Below are 26,638 nucleotides of genomic sequence, written 5' to 3' on the forward strand. Positions count from 1 at the left end.
GGGGGGGGGAGTTTGCATGTGTTCTGCCAAAAAAAAAGCTTTGCCTCTTAGTTTTTTGTTTTATTCATGTTTTTGTCTCAGTTATGCTTTAATCAGCAGCGCAGTGGCTTAATGGTTAGCATTTCTGCCTTGCAAGACTGGGGTCCTTGGTTCATGTATAGACAAGGATGCTGTCTGCATGGAGTTTGCATGTTCTCCCTTGCGTGGGACTCCTCTGACCACTCCAGTTTCCTCCCACACTCCAAACAAATGTTGATAGGATAATTGACCTGTCTAAATTGTATGCATGTGAGATAGGGACCTCAGATTGTAAACTTCTTAAGGGCAGGGACTGATGTGAATGTGCGCTCTGTACAGCACTGCGTAAATTGTCAGCGCAATACAAATACCGTACCTGCAATAATCATGGCATGCAGTACTTCCTCCCTCCACTAGAGGTCACAGGCGAGATCTAGGACAGGGGTGCCCATTAGGTCGATTTCAAAGCGAACACTGGTGGATCGCAATCGGCTCACTGACCTGTGTCCTGTCATCCCGCGGTGCTCGTGCGGCTGAATGTGTTATACACTGCAGACAGGAAGGGGCAGACACCTCTCTCCATGTGTAACGTCGGCCACACAAGCACCGCCGGAGGACAGGACACCGGCGCACGAGAAGAGACCTGGGAATCTACTGCAGTGGAGGTAAGAAAAGAAGAGACAGCAGAGAAAGTGAGAGAAAAGACAGCAGAGAGAGAGAAGAGACAGCCAAGAGAGAGGGCCGGTTCACAACACAAAGTCTGCGTTTTAGAGTGTTCGGCCTCTAGAACGCACTGGAACGCAAGCCGGCCGGCTGCCTGCATTCAGGGACGTGGGGTTGCATTGAAGTCAATGGCACCGCAGCCATGCCCTTCGCCCGCAGTGCGATCGCCCGCACCCACTAATGTGCCTGCGTTCCAGTCCAGTGCGATCTGCAAAAATAGTGCTTGCAGCATTTTTGCAGATCGCACTGGACCGGAAAGCAGGCCCGGGTGCGGGCGATCGCACTGCGGGCAGGGGGCGTGGCTGCAGTGCCATTGACTTCAATGTACCGCCATGCCCCGCTCCCATCCAAATTCCTTCTACAGGTGGAGGAATTAGCTCATACTGTAAAGATTCTCAGGCTCCAGTTATAATGGGATTTTCCCAACTACTCTCATCATGCGGCTAATGCTGTGTGCATGTTTCCCAAGACTGTAGATGTCACTGAAATATATATATTTGCCATGGATGATGTCTCCTTCAAAAAATGCTGGTCGCCTGGCTTTGATACTTTAATTCAGCGACTTGTAACAGCATGCAGATCAGATGTTCTTTGATTTCACTGGCTGCGTGCTTGTTCCGGATCAGTGAATCAGAAAAGCTTGGAATCCAGAAGCAGCCAGGCAACTATTATGTTCTCAAAGAGGTCAGCAGGACAAGACCCTGTATTGTTTTCTACACTGGTCTCCTTTTATTGCTTTACAAGAAGATTATCATTACAAACAATATAGAAATATATGATGAGTGATCACGTGATCTCTTTATTTCTTCCCACAGGCAAGGCAATAAGGCAAGCAAGGATGAGATTACAATATCTGCCTTCCTAACTGTACAACTGGACCGATCTATGAAGGCCGGAGCAACACATGTTAGTAATCATACAGCTTCAGTCACTTTGATTATCTATCTATCTATCTATCTATCTATCTATCTATCTATCTATCTATCCATCCACCTTTTATTGATTCCCTACACAATTTGCCTAAACGTTTGCTGTTACCTGGCCATCACACCTGTATGAGCTTGGAGGATACCCCATTCCTAAAACTATGGGCATTAATATGGAGGTGGCCCCTCTTTGCTGCTATAATATACTCCACCTTCTGCAAAGGCTTTCTATGTGATTTTGGAGGGTGCCTGTGGTAGTTTGTGACCTCGCAGTAAAAAGAACATGAGTGAGGTCCAGTAGTGATGTCCTGACTCACAAAGGATGTTCTAGTTTACCCAAAAGTTGCTAAGTAGGGTTGAGGTCAGGACTTTTGAGTCCCTCCCAAGGGCATCCCCAGGCAGGGTGTCACCCGGCAACCGCTCCGGGTGACACCCCGCTGGGACATCATCATGCATGCGAGTGATATAATGACATACGCACGTAATGAAATCACACGTGCTTACCTGCCGGCAGCCATCTTGGTTAGGGATGCACCGATACCGTTTTTTCAGTATCAAGTACCAATATTTGTTTTTCCGGTACTCGCCGATACCGAATACCGATATTAGAAGTCCCATTACGGAAGCCAGGCGGCATGAAATGACTTGCCACCTGACTTCCTGCTTAGCCGGGAAGCCGAGCGACGTGTAAAGATTCACCAGCCAGCTTCCCGATTAGCATGGAAGCCGTCTCCAGGCTCCCTCGTCACCAAGTGAAGAGAAAGCATGGAGCCGGCTTTCTGGCCAATCAGGAAGCTGGGCAGCATGTAATGACTCGCCGCCTGGCTTCCTGATACCGGAAGCTCAAGTATCGGGCTAGGCATCGGAGCATTTGGGGAGTACGAGTACTCGCCCCAAGTACTCGGCACTGATACTAGTATCTATATCGGTGCATCCCTAATCTTGGTGATGGACACCGGAAAAGAGGAGGGGACGTTTACCTGGCGGATAAATTATACAACCACCGGGTCCCCTAATCTCTAATGCAGCTGCCGGGCTCACGGTCCATGACCGAGTGCCTGACTTTTCTGAGCGGGTGACACCAAAATGACTGTGACCACAAGGTTGGAGACCCACAATTGTCTAAATGTCTTTGTATTATGCAGCATTAACAGGACCCTTCAATGGAAACACCTGAACCCAACCAGTCTCATGGCATACTTTTGGCTTCTTTCTTTCTCTTTTTTACTGATGAAGAGTGTAACAGGACCATCCAGTTCCAGAATTATCCATGTAATATGTTTACATATAACATAAACAACCATCACTACACTGCGGCATGCTCAGAGACTATTCATGGATCGCAGTGGCTCATGACGTCTCTCCATAACATTGTTTACAGTAAAGTGAAATGAATGAGCGACGTGAGTGGTGACAGCTGACAGTGCAGTATAATCATATTATAATTTGCTGTAACTGGGACGGACGGGTTATAGGTCAGTAGTATAATAAAGGGCTGCTATCTTAGACTAAGTCACATGAGTTATATTACGTGTTATATTACAGATGTTTGTTGTTTTATTTCATGATAATGACCCCATCAAAATAGTGAGTGGTTTCCTTTACAAGGCAGGCAATTCCCTACTGCCTTCTTCTGATTGACCTTTAATCCGTACCTACAAAACTGTAGGGTGAGAATTCCCGGTTCTAAGCCCCACCCCCTCAGAGAGAGGGGCCAATCACAGAACTGTGGACTGTAATAATAACAATGTAACAATAATAATAATAAAAATAATATTTCTATGGCACTTTTCTCTCTGGGGACTCAGCTGGCGTTGAGATTTTTGAAGAAAAGGATTTGTCCGGTGCTGCTAAAAGTCCGGGTGTACAGATGTGTCTTCAGTCTGCTTTTAAAAACACCCAGAGAGCGATTCCCAGACATTGGATGGTAATAGATGGTTGGCAGGAGTGTCCCGAGGCAGGGGTGTCCCGGGGCTGGGTGACACCCGGAGCGGAGATCAGGTGACACCCTGCCGTGACGTCATCGTGCATACGCGTGACGTTGCCGCGTGCATCCTATTGATGCCTGCTGGCGGCCATCTTGGTGATGGACATCGACAGAGAGAGGAGGGGATGTTCACCCGGCGGGATGAGGTATGCCGCCGTGTCCCCTCCTCTCTCCTAACACTGTCGGGCACTCGGTCCGTGAGCAAGTGCCCGACTTTTCATAGGGGTGACAACAAAATGACTGTCAGTCATTTTGGTGTCACCCCTCCAATGGTGGCACCCGGGTGCGGGCCACACACCCCTTGTGACGCCAATGATGGTTGGTAGTTCAAAATTGGGGTTGGTGCAAAGTAGAATCCACAAGTTACAAAAGATTTTGAAGTTCTGTCATCATGGGATGGGGGTGGCAAGTTATTTAGGGCTTGAAGGTGGAAGTAAGTAGGTCAGTTATAAAAATTATCCTCCATTTCATTGGAAGCCAGTGTAGGGAGGGAAGAATTGTTTGGTTCTTGTAATATTCCTGAGATGGAGGTTTACACTTTACAGATTGCAGTTTACTTTTATTCCTAAACACGGTGGCTGTATTTGTTTTCTTTTTGAGGCTTTCATTTCTTCATTTTCACCCGGTGATCAGCCCACAAATACGTTTCCTGCCTTGAGGTGGATCCATTCTATGGAGGGGCAATGGAGCCACCCTTGAACAGCAGTATTGTCACCCTGTGGGGAGGGCGGTGTAAGACGCACTAGCAGAGTTTGATGGTCCTAACTAACAAATTAAATCTGAACTCCAACTAACACTTTTTCAGCAGTTACAGCAATAGTTTTTATTTTGCTTTTGGCATAAAGGTTTTCCACAAATGACTAAAAACCGACCATTGTAAGCACCCCGTCAGTGTAAAATGGGTGGTCTCAGCTCTCCATCTGCCACGTTTACTGGACCGCTTGGCCTGTTAAAGGAAGGAAAAATAACTGACTTCCTGCTCAGATCACCAGGTGAAAATAAAGGAAAAAGCAAAACAAATGCAGCCACCACATCTGAGGATTGGTAAGCTGCAATGTATGACATTTTGCTTTTGGGTTTAGACTTTAGTTGGATGTGTTTGCTGTCAGTTAGATGTTAGTCTCTCCACCCTCCCGTTACAACCACTTCTGGCTTGTCCAGGTTCAGTTCCAGCCAGTTACAGTTCATCCGGTCTTGTATGTCACTAAGACACTTGTTGATATTGGTCACCAGGGTCACCAGGATCTGGTTTGAAAGACATTGGTCTGTCTTTTTTTTTCCTTCTTTTAGTAGACTATCAGCTCTTTATTGCTGTTGGTGTGTCTGTTTTAAATTCGCTATCACTTCCTGTCTGGTGAAGCTAGACACCATTCTAACAGAACCCTGGATAGTGGTAGGGTTGCCACCTTTTCTTCAAGCTAAACCCGAACACTCTAGCGACACGCGGACATTTTTGGGGGGAGAATGAGTCGTGGCTTATCATATGTAAATATCACAGTTGAGACTATTTTCAATGGGGGCCAGTAGCCCCTATCCTAATTTTGGTTGCCCCTGTCTGCCTGACATCTTGTGTTCTGCTTCCATGAAACCCGGGCACAGCATTCCAAACCCGAACTGTCCGGGTGAATCCAGGACAGGTGGCAACCCTAGATAGTGGTCTCCTGAATCATGAGAGCAAAGTAATCTAAACGTGGTCTAATGTCTTTCATGTGCACTGGGGCTAGGGTTGCCACCTGTAGGGGCAACCAACAGGGGCAACCAAAATTAACATAGGGGCTAAATAGCCTCAACTGTGATATTTACATATGAATGGGTGGAGCTATTTAGATATGATAAGCCACGACTCATTCTCCCCAAAAAAGTCCACGCGTCGCTAGAGTGTGTTTGGGTTTCACTTGAAGAAAAGGTGGCAACCCTAACTGGGGCCCTCTTTTTTGAAATAGCCTATCTAGGGTTAAATTGAAGGGTTCAGTATCTGTACCCTAAAGGCACATGGAGATTTGCTATTTACCTTGTTGGAGCGAGCAAACAAATGTTCAGGCCATGCACTGCCGTGGTTTTTCTTTAATCCCAATAAACTTTCTAAGTACCACTGCATGGCTCTTCTTACATCATTGCTCTATGATTAGGCTCCGATTGGGGGTGAAATGTGTCAGTGAAGTCCTCTGCGGTGGGAGTAACGATGTAAGGGAAACCATACAGCGGTTCTAATAAAGTTCAATTAAATTGAAGAAAAAAAAACCACACACACTGGACATTCGTTTTTCATAGCAGGGAGGAAGTGGATCCCATATCCAGCCATATGTGGCCAATGTAGGGTTGCCACATGTCTAGGATTGACCCGGACAGTCCTGGTTTAGAAGGCTGTGTCCAAGTTGCACAGCCCACCCGCGAGCCCCGCACAGGCTACTTGAGACTCTAGAGTCATCAGGACAAGAACCCAGAGCAACACAGAGTATGTAACTTCATATAATTTTGTATTGCTATATTAAGTATTGCTGGGATTTGTAGTCCCCTATAGCCAGTCTCCTTACTTTCTCCCCTGGCTGTCTCTCCTCGCTTTCTCCTATGTCACCAGGACAGAAAGAGAGGAGATTTGCTCCCATCCCCCCCCCCCCCCCCCAAAAAAAAAAATAATAATTGCTGAGCGCGTCTCTAGAGTGTTCAGGTTTCACTTGAAGAAAAGGTGGCAACCCTTGGCCTATGGGTGCATGAAAGTTGCCTTGAGTGGTACACAACATGGATAAGATTATATTTATTGGAGTTAGGCATGGCAGTATTTTCCACAGTCTCACATAGAGTTTGCAATGATGCTGACATAGCCAACGAACCGAAATTCAATTGGCTGGTGTTCTCAGAAATGGGGCCCTTTGTATTTTAGACTTCTTTAAATAAAAAAAACCCCAAAAACTAACACTTACGTCATGATCCAAGTCTCACCACACTGGAATGCATGACATTGCTGTACCGCTCATTTCGGTGTGGGCGATCAAAACAGAATTCATGGTAGGTGCGATTGCGTGGCACAGTGCGTTAATCGTGTGTACCAGTGAGAACGGGCTCTCAAAAACACTGACATACATACACAATCTCACACACTCAGACATCCTCACACACACACATACACACTCCTAACATTTTTTTATTTTTTTTGTACTTTTTTATTTTTTTAAGATCCACTCTGTCTCCCTACCTTACGTGAAATGGAGTGGATCCTCAGCCTGGGGTCCAGTGTGGGCTGCTGTACTGTAACGCCATCCATATGTGCATAGCTGGTACAGCTCCCTTGCATGCCCTGTAGAGGTTGCAGGAGCCAGAATGTGACATCACTCCGTTCCAGGCACCTCTACAGGACAGGTGAGGGAGCTGTAAGCAATGCATGTATGAATGGAGCTCCCCGCGGCCATTCCCCCTTCACATCCCACCCCACCCCAAGCTTGGCACACTTGGCACCGGGCAGCATATTTTGAATGGCTGCTTGGCGTGAGAACTGACAGTGCTGCGCTAGGGGGAGGCTGAGGAGCCTCTCACCTAGAAAGATAGAAGGCATGCAGTGACCCACTAAACACGGGGTTGCGACCCACTCTTGGGTCACGACCCACCAGTTGAGAACCAAGGGTCTAGCAGAATGCCCGCTGATCTCTGCAAACTGGTCCAATATGGATCAAAACTTCATCTGAATGGACTGGTGTCCCTCTATGTGAAATATTGTCTGGTTAGCATTGGTTCATTCCACTTGTTTCCTGGAAGTGATTGATGTAACGGGAACCTTGCGGTGAAAAAACTCCAAAAAATAGATTAAAATGTTACATTTTTATCTCTCATCTCCAGACACGAGTTGTCCAAGGAAAGGAGCCTCCTCATTTGTTGGCTATATTCAAAGAAAAACCCCTCATCGTATACAAAGATGGAAGCTCAAGGAAAGGCAGCCAAGCCCCACCTCCTGCGGTACGATTGTTTCAAGTGCGGAAGAATTTGGGATCCATTACAAGGATCAATGAGGTAATAAAATATATTTTGCTGCATTGGAAACAGTATTAGGGCCTGAGTGTCGACAGGCTTTGGGCTTGTGTTGATGGCATCGGTCTGACATCAGTTTTAGATGCTTCTGAGATCATATAGAATTCATTGATAGGTGCATCTGACCGGCAGTTCTTCTGACCTGCGTCAAGATATTTTTGCATTCCCATTGACTCGCTTGAAGCAAACAAAAGCACATTGACAAAAATGATCAGAACCCGACATGTGAGTGCAATTCGTTTCATTCCGGACACATCCGAATTTCCGAATCCCAATGCATTCGAATGTGTCCGAATCCGAATTTCCGTTTCCGAATTTCAGATCCCATCCGAATTTCGTTCAAAAACGAAACTGAATCGGACATGTGACTGTTCTGGCCAATCAGATGTGTCTTTTGGTTTAATGCATCCGAATGGGTCTGACACACAAATTTTCGTTACGGCAACATGGGAGCCATATACAGTATATACATATAATACTAAAGCTGAGGCTCCCAGACCCAAATGGCATTTGGGATCCGAATTTCCGAACTGCATTTGGGAGCTCTCGAATGCCATTCAGGTCTGGGAGCCTCAGCTTTAGTAATATATGTATGTGGCTCCCAGACTCATATGCAATTACACACAGCACCTCTCCCTCCTGGGAGCAGGTCTCTGCATGGGGTGCATGACAGATGGATGTGCATGCCAGTTTGAATGAGCCCTTAGAGGTCTGTTCCTGTGTCACTCACGTAGGCCAAAACAACAGGTTGACTTTCTGTTTTGCAGGTTGATGCCGATGCCAGCTCTCTCAATGCCAATGATGCCTTCGTCCTGAAACAACAAAGCAACTCTGCCATCATGTGGATTGGAAAGGGTGCAAACGAGGAAGAGATAAAGGGAGCCGAATATCTGGTGTCATTTCTTAAGTGTAGCAGCACAAAAGTGTCAGAAGGCAAGGAGCCAGGTCAGTGCAAATTATAAGTCACATGAAGTTTATTCTCCTTTATGTTTCTGGTTTTACAGGTTCCTCTCCTTCCATTCCTTCCTCATCAACATAATAATGTAAAATTAATTCTTGCTGTCTTTATTACATAGGTTTTGGGCTATACTCGTCGTATAAGACGAGTCTAGCCCAAAATAATGTTTAAATACACCCACTAACCTCCATGGCGGTATTCCCGAGTGTGGCTCGGGGTTAGTTTTCAGTACCATAAGCGGTAATCCCGAGCCACACTCGGGATTACAGTCTCTTACCCTGTCCACGATCCCCGCTGTGTCCTCTGTCTTCCAGGGAAAATACATTTATTAGTACAGCACGGGCAGAGAACACAGGAAGTTCTCAGCTGGCAGGATCAACATGTATTTGTGTTGCACTTATCAACTTTCAATTGTATAATTAACAGACAGAAAGAGACCAAATAAGAGAAGTTCATTGTTAGGGTTTACCTACCCTTCGAAGGCCAATGGAAAGCTTCCAGAATCGGCACACACGTGTGGTCAGATTTACAGCTATTGATTGCTAATAGAACCTTAGGAACCTTAAAGAAGAACTCCAGGTATGCAAAAAGTTATCCCTTGCAGTGGAGCTACCCCAGGAACTGACTGGCAACTTTTAGCCCAGGGGGCAAGTACAAATTCATTGATAGGTGCATCTGACCGGCAGTTCTTCTGACCTGCGTCAAGATATTTTTGCATTCCCATTGACTCGCTTGAAGCAAACAAAAGCACATTGACAAAAATGATCAGAACCCGACATGTGAGTGCAATTCGTTTCATTCCGGACACATCCGAATTTCCGAATCCCAATGCATTCGAATGTGTCCGAATCCGAATTTCCGTTTCCGAATTTCAGATCCCATCCGAATTTCGTTCAAAAACGAAACTGAATCGGACATGTGACTGTTCTGGCCAATCAGATGTGTCTTTTGGTTTAATGCATCCGAATGGGTCTGACACACAAATTTTCGTTACGGCAACATGGGAGCCATATACAGTATATACATATAATACTAAAGCTGAGGCTCCCAGACCCAAATGGCATTTGGGATCCGAATTTCCGAACTGCATTTGGGAGCTCTCGAATGCCATTCAGGTCTGGGAGCCTCAGCTTTAGTAATATATGTATGTGGCTCCCAGACTCATATGCAATTACACACAGCACCTCTCCCTCCTGGGAGCAGGTCTCTGCATGGGGTGCATGACAGATGGATGTGCATGCCAGTTTGAATGAGCCCTTAGAGGTCTGTTCCTGTGTCACTCACGTAGGCCAAAACAACAGGTTGACTTTCTGTTTTGCAGGTTGATGCCGATGCCAGCTCTCTCAATGCCAATGATGCCTTCGTCCTGAAACAACAAAGCAACTCTGCCATCATGTGGATTGGAAAGGGTGCAAACGAGGAAGAGATAAAGGGAGCCGAATATCTGGTGTCATTTCTTAAGTGTAGCAGCACAAAAGTGTCAGAAGGCAAGGAGCCAGGTCAGTGCAAATTATAAGTCACATGAAGTTTATTCTCCTTTATGTTTCTGGTTTTACAGGTTCCTCTCCTTCCATTCCTTCCTCATCAACATAATAATGTAAAATTAATTCTTGCTGTCTTTATTACATAGGTTTTGGGCTATACTCGTCGTATAAGACGAGTCTAGCCCAAAATAATGTTTAAATACACCCACTAACCTCCATGGCGGTATTCCCGAGTGTGGCTCGGGGTTAGTTTTCAGTACCATAAGCGGTAATCCCGAGCCACACTCGGGATTACAGTCTCTTACCCTGTCCACGATCCCCGCTGTGTCCTCTGTCTTCCAGGGAAAATACATTTATTAGTACAGCACGGGCAGAGAACACAGGAAGTTCTCAGCTGGCAGGATCAACATGTATTTGTGTTGCACTTATCAACTTTCAATTGTATAATTAACAGACAGAAAGAGACCAAATAAGAGAAGTTCATTGTTAGGGTTTACCTACCCTTCGAAGGCCAATGGAAAGCTTCCAGAATCGGCACACACGTGTGGTCAGATTTACAGCTATTGATTGCTAATAGAACCTTAGGAACCTTAAAGAAGAACTCCAGGTATGCAAAAAGTTATCCCTTGCAGTGGAGCTACCCCAGGAACTGACTGGCAACTTTTAGCCCAGGGGGCAAGTACAACCCAGAGGCCCATGGTGCAGCAACTTGGCCCCCCTCCCGCTCTGCTTCTTCCCCACTTCTGTCTGCCACTTTTGCCATCCATGTAACGGTAGTGTTGATGGTCGGGTGATGTGAGGACTCCTAGTAAGTCCATGAAAGGGGTGACTGGCTGGGGGATGGTGCTCTCCTCCACTGTGCTCCCTACATGGTTCTGACCTTACTCCGCTCCATGTCCACTACTTAGGCACTCTCACCCAGTGTGTGAGCTGTGGGAGGTTAGTGGGAGGCGCCGGACAGTGTCAAAAGCTACCCCAACACCGCAAGGGTTACCTGCTTGTTTTTCTATAGGGGCTGGGAAAAAAAGACCGATCCTCAGTCCTGTGGTGGTGACCGCTTACCTCTGTCCCCTTCCACTCTGGCTTTGGTATGTCCCTGGGCGTCCTCACATTTAATACGGGTAAATGGACTGCTTTAGGCATGATGACGTCAACAGGGTTTAGACACAGGGAAGAAGAAAGAAGAGACTGGTTTAGCAGCCAGGTGTGATCAAAGATCAGGTGAGTATATATACAGTATATATTTTTAGTTGAGTCTCGAAACACAAACAAGCAGTTAACCTTTGCGGTGCCTGGTAGCTCCACTGCAAGGGTTGACTTTTTAAATTCGTGGAGTTCCTCTTTAAAGCCCCTGCCTTTAGCCAAGTTGCTGAACTGAACATGCCCCTCGGTATGTGTTCCATATGAAGACTGTATGGTTTGTTCTTGCTCCCAACAGATGCCTTCTGGAAAATTCTGGGGGGTAAAAAGGACTATCAGACGTCTCCTCTCCTGGAAACGCAGCTTGATGATCATCCGCCAAAACTTTTTGGCTGCTCCAATAAAACCGGGCGCTTCCTGGTAAGTCCAATCTTCCTGTCAAATCATACTCAATTTTTTAACCAGTTCTTACATTGTTGCCCAGCAACAGAGGATACAATCTGTAGCAGCAGATAACATCACAGGAGACACAAACCCTTGTTTTCTGTACCCACAACTTTCATTTCTAAAGGTCATTCATGCCTAGATGTTCATGCCAAATTTTGCATGCGTTGGACAGTAACTCTATGACTAATGCAAAGGTCCACAAATATCTGTTGCTCCTGTCAGTAAAATCCACCAGCTTCCTGTGATGAGGTGGCAATGATGCTGCACTGCTCCTGAATTCAGAGCAGAGTTGCCACTGTCATGTAGGCTATGTCTGCTTGCACTACAGTAGGAGGAGAACATGTTGCAAGGGACGTGGCTATCAGCATTGTTACTGCTGATTCACAAGCCTGTAGCTTGTCAATCAGCACCTGGCCTCACCTAGCCCCGCCTACTGCTTTCTGGATTGACAGCACTACATTTGTTGCTGAAACCCTCCTACTGTGAGCTGCAGTTTCTGGGAGGAGGAGCGTATGAGACACAAATGAAGGAGGATTTGGGCTCAGTCAGGGCAGGTAATGTAAGTTTTTTGTTTGCTTTATGAAGCTTGTGCATCATATAGGTCCTGGATTAGTATTTGTCAAGCCTCTCATACAAATGCCTTTAGTTTTATTTTAACAAAAACCCTGCTCTGTATTTTAATTTTTTTAATAGATAATGTGGAAAAATTTAAAACAAAAAAATTCTATTAATTTAATTTTTTTTAATACTGTTATTTATTAATACTGTTATTGTGCTGGCCACTCAAATTCCCACAAGAATGCTCTCCAGACAATTGCAGGAGCGCATTGTTGCATGATTCGGATCATCCAGCTCTCTGGGGAGGCAGCATTGAGGCACTGTGACATCACTCGCACTTCCTGTAACAGTTGGAAACCAGGCCAATGGGTTTTTTTTTCAAACTTTATTAACAGAATTTAAACTCTTAGTCTTCCAAATTCTACAGAAGTTAAGGGACTAGTTTGTGTTCCTCTAAGATTGCTTATTACATAACAAAACTATGTTTACTACATAACAAACTATACAGTATGTTAAGACTTTCCCTTCCAAGTTCTCCAAAAATTGGTGGGTCATCCTATCTTCTCAGGTCACTGCTTCCATTGTGTCAGGCTTAGACTCAAAGTAATTTCTCATCTTCACAAGTTCTACCGTTGATGGACCAGTTAGTGTTTCCCTAAGATTGCTTTAGATAAATACCTATGCAGTATGTTAATTCTTCCCCTTCCAAGTTCTCCAGAATTTGATGGGTCATCATATTTTCTCAGGTCACTGCTTCCATTGTGTCAGGCCTAAACTCAAAGTCACTTCTTATCTTTACAAGTTCTACGGAAGTTGATGGACCAGTTTGGGTTTCCCTAAGAGTGCTTTAGATAAATACCTATGCAGTATGTTCAAACTTCCCCTTCCAAGTTCTACCGAAGTTGATGGACTAGTTGGTGTTTCCCTAAGATTGCTTTAGATAAATAAATACCTATGCAGTATGTTAAAACTTCCCCTTCCAAGTTCTCCAGAAGTTGATGGGTCATCATATTTTCTCAGGTCACTGCTTCCATTGTGTCAGGCCTAAACCCAAAGTCACTTCTTATCTTTACAGGTTCTACAAAAGTTTAGATAAAAAGATACCACTATTGTGTGTAGGAATACACATCAAACGATGTGGTTGATAACCTATATGCATACATGTAAAAATGCCACCTCTGTAAGAAACAGTGAGGTGGAAAAATAAGTTATACTCCAACCATAATTAGATGATTTATCAGCCAAATGGCTTACTTTATTTAATTAGAAAAATATGATTTATACATTTAAGAGAGTATGAACACAGCAGACACCGTGACACGAACCTTGAATTAAAATTGGCAACGTTGTCAATGCATCACCAGGGCCGGTGCAAGGCGAAAGAGCATTTTTGCACCCCCATCCCCCCACACACTTTTTTAATTTTTTTAATTTTTATTTATTTCTTTACTTTTTAAAATTTGTATTTATCTGATTCTCTTTCACTTTTTTATTTGTTATAATTTTTTTCTAATTATTTATTAACTTCCTTATTTTTTTAATCTTAGTATCTTTTACTTTTTATCATTTTAATTATTATTTTTTACTTATTTTTTCATAAATGTTTATTTTATAATTTTTTATCAATTTTTATTCATTTTTTTATTTCTTTATTTTTCACAGGCAGACCAAACACTTGACCACGTGACCACACAGGACTGATATACAGTTTTAATATGCCAACCAGAATGATACAAACAGAAACAAGTCTAGCAACCAACTACATCTAAACAACACCACATGCAAGAAGAAACAGGCAAGCACACCCAGGGAGCAAAGCAAAACACCAGGGGAACTAAGGGACGAAAGGTCAGGGTACAAGGAGCTAACAGCGCGCGTGGATCCTAACACGCGCGCTGGCGCCATCAAGCAGTTGCTTGACCTGCCTATATGGTAGCGCCGGGCCTGTGCATCACTCTATTAAAATCACTGAAACAACACCATATCCACGACCCTTTCTATTTTGAATATTGTAACCTAACGCTAATAAACGCTAATATCGCTGTAATGAATTGCAGAGTCCACCGTGAGGTGAGGTGAAACACATTCCAGTTTGTGTTTCCCTGTGATTGCTTATTAGATAAAGTGCCTATGCAGTGTGTTAAATCTTTCCTTTCCAAGTTCTCCAGAAGTTGATGGGTCATCATGTGTTTTCTGGTGACCACTTCCTTTATGTCATGGCAAAACTGAACGTGACCTCTTATCTTTACAATTTCAGACTTTAATGGGCCAGATTGTGTTTTTCTCTGATTACTTACTACACAGTGGCCACATGCAATATAAAAACACAAGAACTGGCCATGCGCTGGTAGACTTTTACATACAAATTTTCATACGAAAAATCCTGTCAGAGCCTTCAACGATGCCATGAGAGACTTGACAAATGCCTTTGGAAATTCCATTTTAACTTAACATTCAATGGGCAGCACAGTGGTGTGATTTTTAGCGCGTCTGCCTTGCAGCACTAGAGGTCCCTAGTTCAAATCCTGACCAGATCACTATCTGCAAGGAGTTTGCTTGTTCTCAGTGGGATGGTAGCGCCACTGCAAGGGTCTGGTTTTGCCTGCAGATCTTCGTTAACTGTTTATCACATCTTACATAATCATATTAATCAATAACTATGTACGATGTGATTTATGCATAATAAAAAAAAAAATCATTTTAAGAATGAAAAATGTCATTTCCCTCGTGTTTTTTCATTACTTTTGGTGCATTTTATTGTTATTTAAGGTTTTTTAGGCAATAGGAAAAAACAAAAGAGGCAGCTCACTACTTTTAGTTTTTTTTTTCCTTACTAAACTACGACTATGAATATTATACACCAAAATATAAGGAAACAAAATATATTGTGCAATGCATCTTTATATTGTTCAAGTTGCTTTTTTTGAGCACATTTTGTTTTGTTCACGTAACAGATTTTACATGTACAAACAATAGGCAGGTGATTAGCAGATCAAGCAGGGACCGGCTGATCACAATGCATATTATTTATATATTAAAAGGAAAGTCTTGTACTTTCTATGTTGGCTTCAATGCATCTTGCCATATTGTAAATTTTTCTGTTAAATATTGGACATTTTAGTGAAGCAAAACCGTTAATTTCACTCAATCCTCATAATTACTGACAGAGAGAGTGTCAGAAATGTCCATATTGTGTGACCCACTGGAGCTACATTAGGTCACTTTCAGAGTGAATGTTGATGAAGTTGTTTTACTCACATTTGTAATCTGTTATGTGATGTAGGTTGAAGAGGTGCCAGGAGAATTTACACAAGAAGATCTGGCAGAAGATGATGTGATGATGCTGGATACCTGGGAACAGGTAAATATGAGCAATGGAGTTTGCTCTGGTGAGGTGTAGAATAGCTTTCTACACCATTGCTGGCCAAATGCTACATGATGAGATGACATGACGAGAGTTGACATGGTGAAAAGGGCAGGTCTAGGTATAGCTAGCTGAGTCCTGTGTCATCCTGTTATCTTTGGCATGGAGATATAGAAGATTTAAATGCAATCAGACTTGTATTGATCAAGTCCATGGCTACCAATGAAGCATGGGGAGCAAGTTGGGCAGAAGGTAGAGCAGACTTCCTCTCTGGTCTATCTAAATGCCAACATGAGTTTAAAATGAATACCAATCACTGTACTGGTTATATTGCTGACACAAAGTGGATAGAATCTTCAAGTAAAGTCCATGGCTAGTTGGCTACCATTGAAAAGTGGGGAGCAAGCTGCGGAGAAGGTAGAGCAGACCTCTTCTCTGATCCATCTAGAGGCCTACATGAGTTTAAAATGAATACCAATCCCTGTACTTGTTATATCGCTGACACAAAGTGCTTAAAATCTTAACATAAACGAGATGAGAACATCACAAAGTTTCCAGAACCAACTTATTCATATGACAGCAACAATGATTGGAGCTGCTTATGCGCTTATTACTCTTTATTTCTGAGGATCTCTTTGCTTGTTCAAACTTTCCTCAGCTCCAAGTATTTAGCCCTGGAAAATGGGGCCAACATCTACCCTCCTGAAACAAGCTATGCATGGCTATGCATGAGCACTTTGCTAATTAATAAATTGTTTCTGGAAACCTTGTGGCACTATTATCAGGTTTTCTTGAAGATTCTACCTCAAGGATCTAGTAGTTAGTCAAAGTACGCCAGAGAGTTGCCTGTGCACCTAAAGCATCTCCAGACCTATTCTGGACATCTATTGACGTCAGGGTTAAGCACCACACCTACCAGTGTCTGTTCAATGTGGGCAGACAGAAGCAAAGGGTGGACAGGGTGGGCAGAAGGTGGACACAGTGGGACAGAAGGTGGTATGGAGAAAGTGGGTCAATATGGAGCAACAGAATGGACAGGGAGACTTGGACATTATTGGGGCAGTTTATTTGGCAAAGTAACGGGTATAGCATTGCAAAACAATCACTTTTAAGCTTATAGCCCCAGCAAGGACAACCTTGTCCCTGGTTCAATCATTTTTCCTTCTTCCACCTCTATATCTGTAAACATTAAGTCAAGGCAACTGGACTTGCTGTATTTTTCTTGAAGACATTTCACTGGTCATCCAACCAGCTTTCTCAATTCAGAATGACTTGTACAGCATTGTATGTGGCAGACAATAGAAGTTTCACCCCACCCACCTCTGGAGGAATGAGAACCTTCATAGACATATTCTTCCACCTCTATTTCATAAATGTAAGCCCTGAGTTATGTTTACGATCTAGAAAAGGAGTTACTGTATTTCCCACAAGCTTGTTATACAATGTGAGGGATTTGAGTGTATATTGTACTACTGATGAGATGTTCCAGGCCCCCTGCTTACATCTTTTATTGGCCCCTAGACAGCTACATCCCTGAAATGGTCTGCTACTCTATATTCTTAGGAATTCTTCTGAGACAAGCAAGACTGGGATGGAATTTTCCCTTTTGGGATCGCTGAGCAGTATTTTCCTAAACCCAGTAAAGGTTCAAGTCACTTCCATCTCATAACCCATCTTTATTTGTATTCTTTCAGATATTCCTGTGGACTGGAGAGGAATCGAATGAGGTTGAGAAAAAGGAATCATCGGCAGCAGGTATATGACTATATTTTGGTAATGTTTAGCTTTGTATACATAGGTCATAGGTTGCTTGAAAGCTCTTATAGCTCTGTGGACATTTAAATAGATCCCAGGGCCGGTAGGCTGTGTCTGCTTTGTGTGTGTGATAACTTCAATTTCAATTGTGACAGGAGCGTTCCTTTAAAGGTCATTGCACTCAAAATTCATATTGCAGTTGTTGGTAATTAATGATTAATTTAATCTCAACTCCAAACAAACAGCTAAATACATAGATGAAATACATACAAGGGATCTGCTTTACCTGCCAAATACTTTGTATGTCTGCACATCCAGTTCTTCGATTTACACAGCTCTGATAGAGAACACAGCCCTGTCTGGCAGGACATGAGACCTGCTGCAGTTAAGACACACTTTCAAGTCTTATCCCTACCCTAGTTTGTGTCTAGACAGTGAAAGGAGGAGCAGCAGACTGATAAGCTCATGTATAAGTCTCTCTGCTCTCTCCTCTTATTAGCATGATCCTTGCACTGCACCATGCCTCACTGACTCCTGGTTCTGTATCTGACTCCCCCAGACCCAGCTCTTCTGTACATGGATTACAAGAGGCTGATACCCATTTAAATTCAGATGTGTACATTGCTTGCATTTAAAAAATACATTTAACACAGAGCAGCATTCATTTGTAATGTTTATTGCCTGGAATTCAGCTCTAATGAGGACCTACACCCTACTTTTCAATTCAGAACCCACTCCCCTCCCACCACCAACAATACTCACTACTATCACCATTGTGAATTAATATTAACGCCACTTAACATTTATCACGTTTGCGCTCCATCTGGGTTCTGGTGGGTAAGTGGTTCCCAATGTCAACTATAGCACAGGTTTCAGTCTGTGTAAAGTAGACATAAAGTAGACAGTAGCCTCCTGAGCAGCCAATCAGTGTATCACCTTGTGCTGTGACCAGGAAGCCTCAGCCTACCAGTACATGGACAAAGTCCTTATCTGCAAAACAATAACTGCATCAGGCGGGGTAATATTCTCTGCCAGAAATAAGTAAGGGGGGTTAGGGGTGTTGATAAATTCTAAGCTTACTTTTGGTCCTCTTAAGCCACCCAGGTGTCTTTGTTATATCTCTTGATTACATTTCTGAACCTGAGCTCACATAATAGGACAACTACTGCTGCCATTACGGGGTTGGGGAGCTACTCTCTGTGTTGGATATTTCATTCTTCCTACATTATGAAGAATGCAGCGAGAGGAGCAAGAAAACCCAAAAGTAGACTGGAATGCTGGAACTTTATGGGGAGCTATTGAGACACTAAGAGGGTTATTCACAAAAGGGTGAAGAGTTTGGAGAAGGCGGGAGAAGTGAACAATCTAGGCCAACATAGCTGAACAGGAAAATGAGCTGAATTGGAGAATTTTTCCAAATCAGCTATGTTGTCGTAGATTGGTCACCTCTCCTGACTTCTCCAAACTCTTCACCCTTTTGTGAATAGACCTGTAAATATTGTTAGAGAAGGAGTGATAGTAGATACTGACCATTAATAAATGTGGACAGTCAGCCTCTATAAAACTATTTGCTATGTTAATTACCATCTATTCACAGCCAAAAGATATCTGGAAAGCGACCCATCCGGAAGAGACAAGAACATCCCAATCACCGTTGTGAAACAAGGATTTGAACCTCCAACGTTTACCGGCTGGTTTCTGGCCTGGGATCCCGACAAATGGCAGAAGTGACACAACCAATGGACATTAGTAAGAAACCTACAGCCAAAACAATTATGTGAAATGCTATCTCATTGCTTGGTTGATTTATTGCAGTCATTGGGAATATCTTTCAAGGTCAAGACCAGTCCAATTTTATTTTGCCAAGCTCTAGAGCCAAAGGTGGCTGCATTCACATACTAGTAGTATATGTCACCTCATGTGTTATGAATAAGTGTTTTCTATCTGGTATGAAATATTAAAGTGGAACAAGACTAAAGCTCACGTTACAAATGTTATTAAATCTTTAATCAAACATAGCAATGTTGTTTTCTGTCGTGGTATCATTTACATTCTGCGTACGAGTGCATGGCCGGTGTATGCTACATTTGAGGCATGCCTCTGGTTATAACTGTCACAGTTGCTAATGTGCTTATGTAAACTTATTTCCAAAATGCTGGTCACCTGTACAAAATTATAGCAGCTGTGGATCTAAACACAAGACTATGGGAATACAAAACCGCTTAAAGCAGGTCAAATATAGATAAGAAAGAGGTCAAATGCACGTCAAATGCACCTGTTAATTATATCTGAATGATCTCAGAAGCAGTGGCGTCACAAAGGGGGGTGCGGCCCGCACCCGGGTGACACCATTGAAGGGGATGCCGCTGCTCAGAAGGATCTCAAAATGATGTCAAACTGATGCCATCAACACAAGTCCAAAGCCCCATCACAGGCCCTTACAGTGTGCTACAGTATAACACCCAGTCTTGATTACCATATCCAGGTATTCTAGTCATAGGCGTCTCTACAGGGGGAAAAGGGGGGGCAATTGCCCCCCCCTAGCTTATGCCTTGCCCCCCCCCCGTGTGCCCCCCCGCTGATTCCCCTTTAAAACGGCCGCTGCCGTACAGCTTCACTGTACGGCAGCGGTCTCTTGCCAGCTGACAAGTAGCCCTGTGATTTCTAGTTACGCCCCTGTTTAGTTATTTTCAGTGGTATGATTTAGTGGTGAAAATTATTAGTGCCCCCCCATTTTGACTGTGGTATCTTATGTGCCCCCCCTATATATTGTTCCTAGAGTCGCCACTGATTCTAGTTAAGGATGAGGTTTAGGTTCACCAAAACCATGGGTTTGAGGTGAATCCTGCAGGTTTCAAGATTCACAGTTTCAGCAAATGTTTGTGCCGGTTTGCCCAGAAAACTTTTTTTTTAAGCCATAATGCACTTTATGACCTTAGAGCTACAGTATACAACCAGGCTTAGAAGGACCAAGTAGGGGCCTTTTGGTTAAGCCAGCCCATTCACTATAAAAGGCCAGCTCTAAAGAAGGGGGTGTGTCCCCGAAAATGCCTTCAGCTGTGTCAGCTTGTTTCTGCTGGTGCAAGCAGAGCTTTTGAATTGCCTCTCTGACTCTTTGACTTCCCCACTTGGAAAGTCTTCTAGAAATGTATGTCTAATAGGTTTTTAACCTGCCTCCATTGTGAGTACAATCATTTGCACATTTCTCTTTGCAAAATAAAAATGATTATTTGCACCAGGAAAGCCCCCCCAGTGTTTTTGTTTTTTATGTCCATCAAATGTATGTGCAGGTTTGCCCAGAAAACTTTTTTAAGCCATAATGCACTGCATGACCTTAGAGCTATGGCAAGCTGGCTTAGAAGGACCAAGAAGGGGCCCTTTGGTTAAGCTAGCCCCTTCACTATAAAAGGTGGGGGATGGAGTAGCCATAGTGTCATTAAAATTGAATTTATTGTAGGGAAAGCTGACAAACTGCATTGGGAGAGATTAGGGCCAGTTTAATTAGGCAACGGTTCTTTAATTCTGATTACTAGCTCTTTGGGCATTATTAGGGCTCATTCACAGCAGCCTCTAAGGTCCACCTGTGAATTCATGTGGCAAGATCTGCGGCAGGAATCGCAGGTTCCATACAGCTGCAGTAGTTTAGCCAGTACAAAGCAGTGACAGGCTAACAGTGCCCGTAGCTGTCCACCTGTTTTCGGAAGTAATTACACATGGAACGATTATCTCCGGTTAGAGACAGATGATCACCTGTGGACACAAGCTGCTTCTTAACCACCTTACATTATATCACCCACATTCATTACCCTTCATCCCCATAGATAAAATAAAAGTCAGGCATACACTAGTTAGGCCTATTGTACTTGATTAGAACTGTACAGCTACTTACCAATTTTAAACAGCTGTATCTTCTGAAGTATCTTATTTCGTGCAGTAAATGCTTTGCTCTTTGTCTCTAGTAAATTTGGGCCTAGCCTTTCTCTCCTGGGATTCAAACCAGGAAGCCCTCAGTGCTGCAAGGCAGAAGCACTAACCACTACACCACTTAGCTGCCGATTAAAAAAAATATTAGTCCAAAATTGGTCTTTAAAGTGACACTGTCCGCACAGGATCACTTGTATACAATAAGACACAGGGTCACTTGTATACAATAACTTCACTGCTCTCCAGCACTGCTTGTATTCCACAATTTCAAGTGTGTGTGGATACCATGCTCCCTCCATTGCACGCTGTGGTTCCACCCATGAGCTCCTACTTAATTATAGGACATGTGGGAAAGAAGGTGGAGGAACCACAGCGTGCACCGGGGAAACACATACTCGACTTGCAACAACGTTTCAACACTCGGGCTGCCAGAAAGATAAGCAGGCCTGTAGCGAGAGCAAGGCAACTGAGGCTCTCGCCTCAGGCGCAGGTGCTGGGGGGGGCGCAGCCATCAGGGAGAAGTGTGACAACACAGCTCTGCACAGAGGATTGTACATATCCCGAGCGGTGAGGAGAGAGAGAGAGCTGCTCAGCCAGGATCTGACAGCTGGCGGCTCTCTCTCTCCTCACCGCCCAACCATGCTGCTGTGACAGCGTCTCCCTCCTCCGCAGTGTCTAACTATGTGTCCCCAGTTATGAATAAACAGGAAGTGCTTTTCATCACTTCCTGTTTATTCATGATTTTCTGAATGTGTAGTAGCACTCTGTACAGAGGCTTCTCCCCATTCAGAAACTGGATTATAGTGAATATTTTCTGAATGAATGGGAAGCATCTGTACTTTCCATTCATTTAGAGCAGTCTGCAGAATCAATTTCTTTTTCTATTTTAAAAGGGAAATGTCAGGAGGCTGTTTAAACCCCTAAATTTCCCCAAAGCCCCCCCCAACGGTAAAAAAAAATATTACAATGAAAAAAAATAATAATAAAAAATAAATTAAAAAAAACATCTTGGGGGGGGGGCGCGTGGCATCACATGACGCTGCGCGTGCACGGCGCTGGGTGACGTCACACACCTGTTGAGGGGGAGTACATTTTTTTGTTTTTGCCTCGGGCGCAAATGGAGCTAGCTACGGCTCTGAAGATAAGTATATTGTACCTTCTTTTACAGGTAATTATACAATTGACCCTGTGGTAACGGTCTTTTTAAAGGCTCCCAATTATAATAACTTGGGAAATAACGTTTTTATTTGTCATCAATTTAAAATCAATAGAATATAAACCAGAACTCCCTTTTAATATATTAGAGCCAGACCAGCAAAGGACGCCATGTGTAAATATTACAGCATGTTTATAGTGATACACGGAGATTATTACACTGTAACCAATACTTATCTGGAATATTGATAGTACAACATAACAGATGGTAAAAGGAGAGTCATTGACTGAAGTGGTTTGCGGCATTACCGGTAAAATGTTGTGTTTGCATGCAACGTTTAAAGTGACACTGCTCAGTCCATAGTATGTCATTGTGCTTTAGTCATGTCATACATTTTCCGGATGCTTTCATAAATTATTAACCTTGCCATTTGAGGGCTTGCTGTTCCTTGCTGAAGGTTGACAATGCTTTATGTGCAAAAGAGCATAGAACAAATTTGCAGAAGAGTCCTGGGGCTAAAAGGTGTTATTTAATATTCATTGCCGACAAATGTCCTCCCTCTGTCAACAATTGGCATCAATTATTAACCAGTGCTGCTAAGTGGAAGCTATAGGGCATTGTCAGCGAGTACAACTTTTGAGTTATAATTGTAAAGTTTAGGGAAGAGTAATTTTTTATCTGACTTACGTACTTGCTCTTCATCTCCCTCTAGTGGCCACCTTTAAATCAGCCAGTATGTAGAAAGTCCCGGCAGAACAACTGCTAACAGATTAAATAAAACTCAACCGCTGTGTAGCTCTGTACAACCAAATGATGGCATTAGCACCTATGGCTCCCTTCATGTACCTGTATGTTGTATGTAGTCATACAAAAAAAAAAAAGGGGTTTAACGCATATGTTAACTCAAATGCTAAAATGTTATATCTTAGCTTTAATATGTTAATGTAATTTCACAAATTTTAAATCCACAGTTTTCATTAAATGAATCCCTTGTGATTCCGCCATGAAGGTCCTTGTTCAGACACTTCCTGCTATAGAGTGATGCGCTTTGGTCCTGTTTCTCAATTGCTCTCTGTTGTTGTCACCCTGTCACATGGTAATTCTAATGGAGACTACAAGTGGCACAACACACATGGTGCAGGCCTGTTCCATTGTTGTCACCATCGGGAAACCAGCCCTAAGAACTGCCATGCATCCATAGCTGGAGTACATGTGGACAAGAAGTGGCTGCAAAAGAGCCTTTGGTCTGGATACTCATCTCAGAAGGCCTCATGTATCATCATCCACTCCAGTCTGACTCCTCACACCAGCACCAACCCAGGTAGATGTATTGCCCTTTCTCAAGGTAGTTCTATTGTATCGCTGCTGCACACCTTGCTTTTGGCCCAACCTCCATCCCTGTACCAGCACTCACGCCACTTTCCATAGCACCTAATTCTTGTTATCACTGTTGGAGATAACAGACCCATAGTTCATTTCTGTTGAGGAACTGATAATAAACAGAACATAACCATAGAAGATAACACCAGCTTGATGAGCAGATAAGGAACTCACATCAACAGGAACAGTGTAACTCAACTCCAATAATTGCAACTTGTTCTTTCTAGCGCTCCTTTTCTTCTGGAGCCTTATTACGTATTGCATGCTTGGAAATCCCAGGTTCCATCCAGGGGAGCTTTCTTGAGCGATCACATGGTAGATTGGGATGTCTTCCACAAAAGTGTTCCTTTAGTGACTGCCTCCCCAGATTGACCTCCACATCCAGCAATGGACGCCCTTTCTTCTGATTCCTTCAATCATAGAGAAGAGTCTTTGTTACAATACTACAATGGGAAAATAGGTAAAAATGTTGTAAGTACTTCCTTACAAAAACACCACCTGTGGACAGGTAGTGGGAGCCCAACCATCTGTTATGGATCCACAAACCTTTGACCATAGAGTTTATTTGCTGTGCATTTATTGTTATATTCTGAGTGGGATCGAAACATTTTCTGGGATCGTCCTCATCTGATTATATACTGTATCTTATCCTGTACAATGCAGCTCAGAGCACCATCAGCAGAAGTATATTGGGTTTCTAATAGATAAAATTAATGTTTTCATAACCCAGGCTGGATAAAGTGCTGAAGGCCACAGAATAATAACTGCTTTTCTTAATACCGTGTTTCCCCGAAAATAAGACACTGTCTTATATTTTTTTGGCTCAAAAAAACACACTAGGTCTTATTTTCGGGGTAGGTCTTATTTTTATTTATGTAGAACAATCCACACTTATTCATGTACAAAAGTCTACATGTATTCATGCACAAATATATGGCGATCAGGGCATTCAGGGGTGCCGTACCTTTCCAAGAGCAATTTGCTAACCAATCGCTGGCCAGAATTAGTGAAGCGCACTTTCACTATGGATTCCTCACAGGCCGAGTGCATTTGATATCACTCCGCCTGTGACAGGAACCGGCGCTATAGAGGAGTCATTTGCTTATGCGGCTCTGCTCCCTCCGCTGCCGCCTCGCTTCCTCTAGCGCTGGCTTCGTTGGCACCGCTGATTCTCTCCTGCCTCTCCCGCGCGCTCTTCAAGTTCCCCCTTATGCCACCACCGGCCCTGGGAATGGTCACAGCTAGGTCTTATTTTCGGGGTAGGTCTTATTTTCGGGGAAACAGGATACATTAACCTAAAAATTCAAGCATTAGACCATCCATTAATGAACATGAATATTTGACGTTTCTATATTGTTTGGCCGGACTCAAGGCCAGAGCTCAGTGCTACCACCATGGCAACCCGGCGCATCGGCTTCAATAAAGTCTTTTCTGAACTTTGAACTTAATAAAGTGTTTGTTGCTCTTGTTCAGTTTGTTCAGTTACAGTAACATAATTTTATTTATCTTTATGCAAACAACCTTGCTTTATTATGGTGGTCTGATTACCAGGGTTGAATGATATCAAGAGATACAAGTCAGACACTGTCACTGCAATTACGACTATGGTTGCTACAGCTACAAATCCTCAGCCTGGCTTCTAATTGGGATTAAAGGTAACCCTTTATTAAAGCTGAACTCCGTCCTTCCCTTCAGTCTTGCACAGTCGCTCCGGCTTCTCTCCTGGACTGAAATTGCTTCCTCTGATGTCACTGCACACTGGGAGTTTCTCACAATGTGCATTAGAAGCTGCAGCAAGTCAGACAGAGCCCGCCTCATTTCCAGGCTGGAGGATGACCAGTATCATCTAGAGCTTTCCTCCCCAGCCTGACTGTCCCTGGCCTTTTTAATCATTGGATTTAAGATCTTTTAAACATGAATGCTAAGCATCACATGTGGGTGTTACCTAGTATGGTTTGCATGTATATGCAGCCTGCCTAGGAACGTCTACTTCTCTACACTGACATCCACCCATCAAGGCATATGGATGTTTGCATAACTCCTCCCAAGAGCCAGCTCTCTGCTTACATCAGAGCTGAGGGTTCTTGAGAGGCACGGTGAAGAAAACTAAATGAGTATAGACTATACAATCATTCACACCGAATGCAGTCTCAGGAAAACTACATTTAAGTAGTCACAGCACTTAGAGCAAGGGCGCTACACTTGCATTTGGAGATGATCTGATGGCCTGAAGTACACTATAGTGACAACAGTATTGGGACACCCCTCCAAGTTATTGGATTCAGGTGTTGAAATGTCCTTGCTACTAAATATTCTGCAGTCACCTGTTACTGGGTTTATAACAAAGTGGAAGCAACTGGGAACAACAGCAACTTAGCCACGAAGTGGTAGGCCACGTAATATGGCAGAGCGGGGTCAGCGCATGCTGTAGCGCACAGTGCGCAGAAGTCGCCAGCTGTCTGCAGAGTCAATAGCTACAGACCTCCAAACTTCGTGTGGCCTTCATATTGGCACAACAACAGTGCGTAGAGAGATTCCTTGAAATGGGTTTCCATGGCCGAGCAGCTGCATCCAAGCCTTACATCACCAAGTGCAATGCAAAGCGTGGGATGCCGTGGCGTAAAGCACGCCGCCACTGGACTCTAGAGAAGTGGAGACGTGTTCTCTGGAGTGACCAATCACGCTTCTCTGTCTGGCAATCCGATGGACGTGTCTGGGTTTGGCGGTTGCCAGGAGAACGGTACTTGCCTGACTGCATTGTGCCAAGTGTAAAGTTTGGTGGAGGGGGGATTATGGTG

The 26,638-nt window shown here is 43.7% G+C and overlaps 1 protein-coding gene across 1 annotated transcript in view; it reads left to right on the forward strand.

Moving 5' to 3' along the window:
* LOC108799241 (adseverin-like) overlaps window positions 1-24,144 on the forward strand; it is a 47,074-nt gene extending 22,930 nt beyond the window's left edge. Inside the window, exons 10-19 of the mRNA XM_018571076.1 lie at window positions 1,557-1,647; window positions 7,486-7,656; window positions 8,442-8,619; window positions 11,555-11,676; window positions 15,545-15,622; window positions 17,320-17,380; window positions 18,978-19,107; window positions 21,298-21,338; window positions 23,662-23,781; window positions 24,068-24,144. Of these exons, the coding sequence (XP_018426578.1) occupies window positions 1,557-1,647; window positions 7,486-7,656; window positions 8,442-8,619; window positions 11,555-11,676; window positions 15,545-15,622; window positions 17,320-17,380; window positions 18,978-19,107; window positions 21,298-21,338; window positions 23,662-23,781; window positions 24,068-24,144 (1,069 nt within the window). The remainder of the gene's footprint in view (window positions 1-1,556; window positions 1,648-7,485; window positions 7,657-8,441; window positions 8,620-11,554; window positions 11,677-15,544; window positions 15,623-17,319; window positions 17,381-18,977; window positions 19,108-21,297; window positions 21,339-23,661; window positions 23,782-24,067) is intronic.
* The last annotated feature ends 2,494 nt before the right edge of the window (window positions 24,145-26,638 follow it).

This window comes from Nanorana parkeri, unplaced genomic scaffold (genome assembly GCF_000935625.1).
Source record: "Nanorana parkeri isolate BGI_ZX_2015 unplaced genomic scaffold, ASM93562v1 scaffold1667, whole genome shotgun sequence".
NCBI classification, from domain to species: domain Eukaryota; kingdom Metazoa; phylum Chordata; class Amphibia; order Anura; family Dicroglossidae; genus Nanorana; species Nanorana parkeri.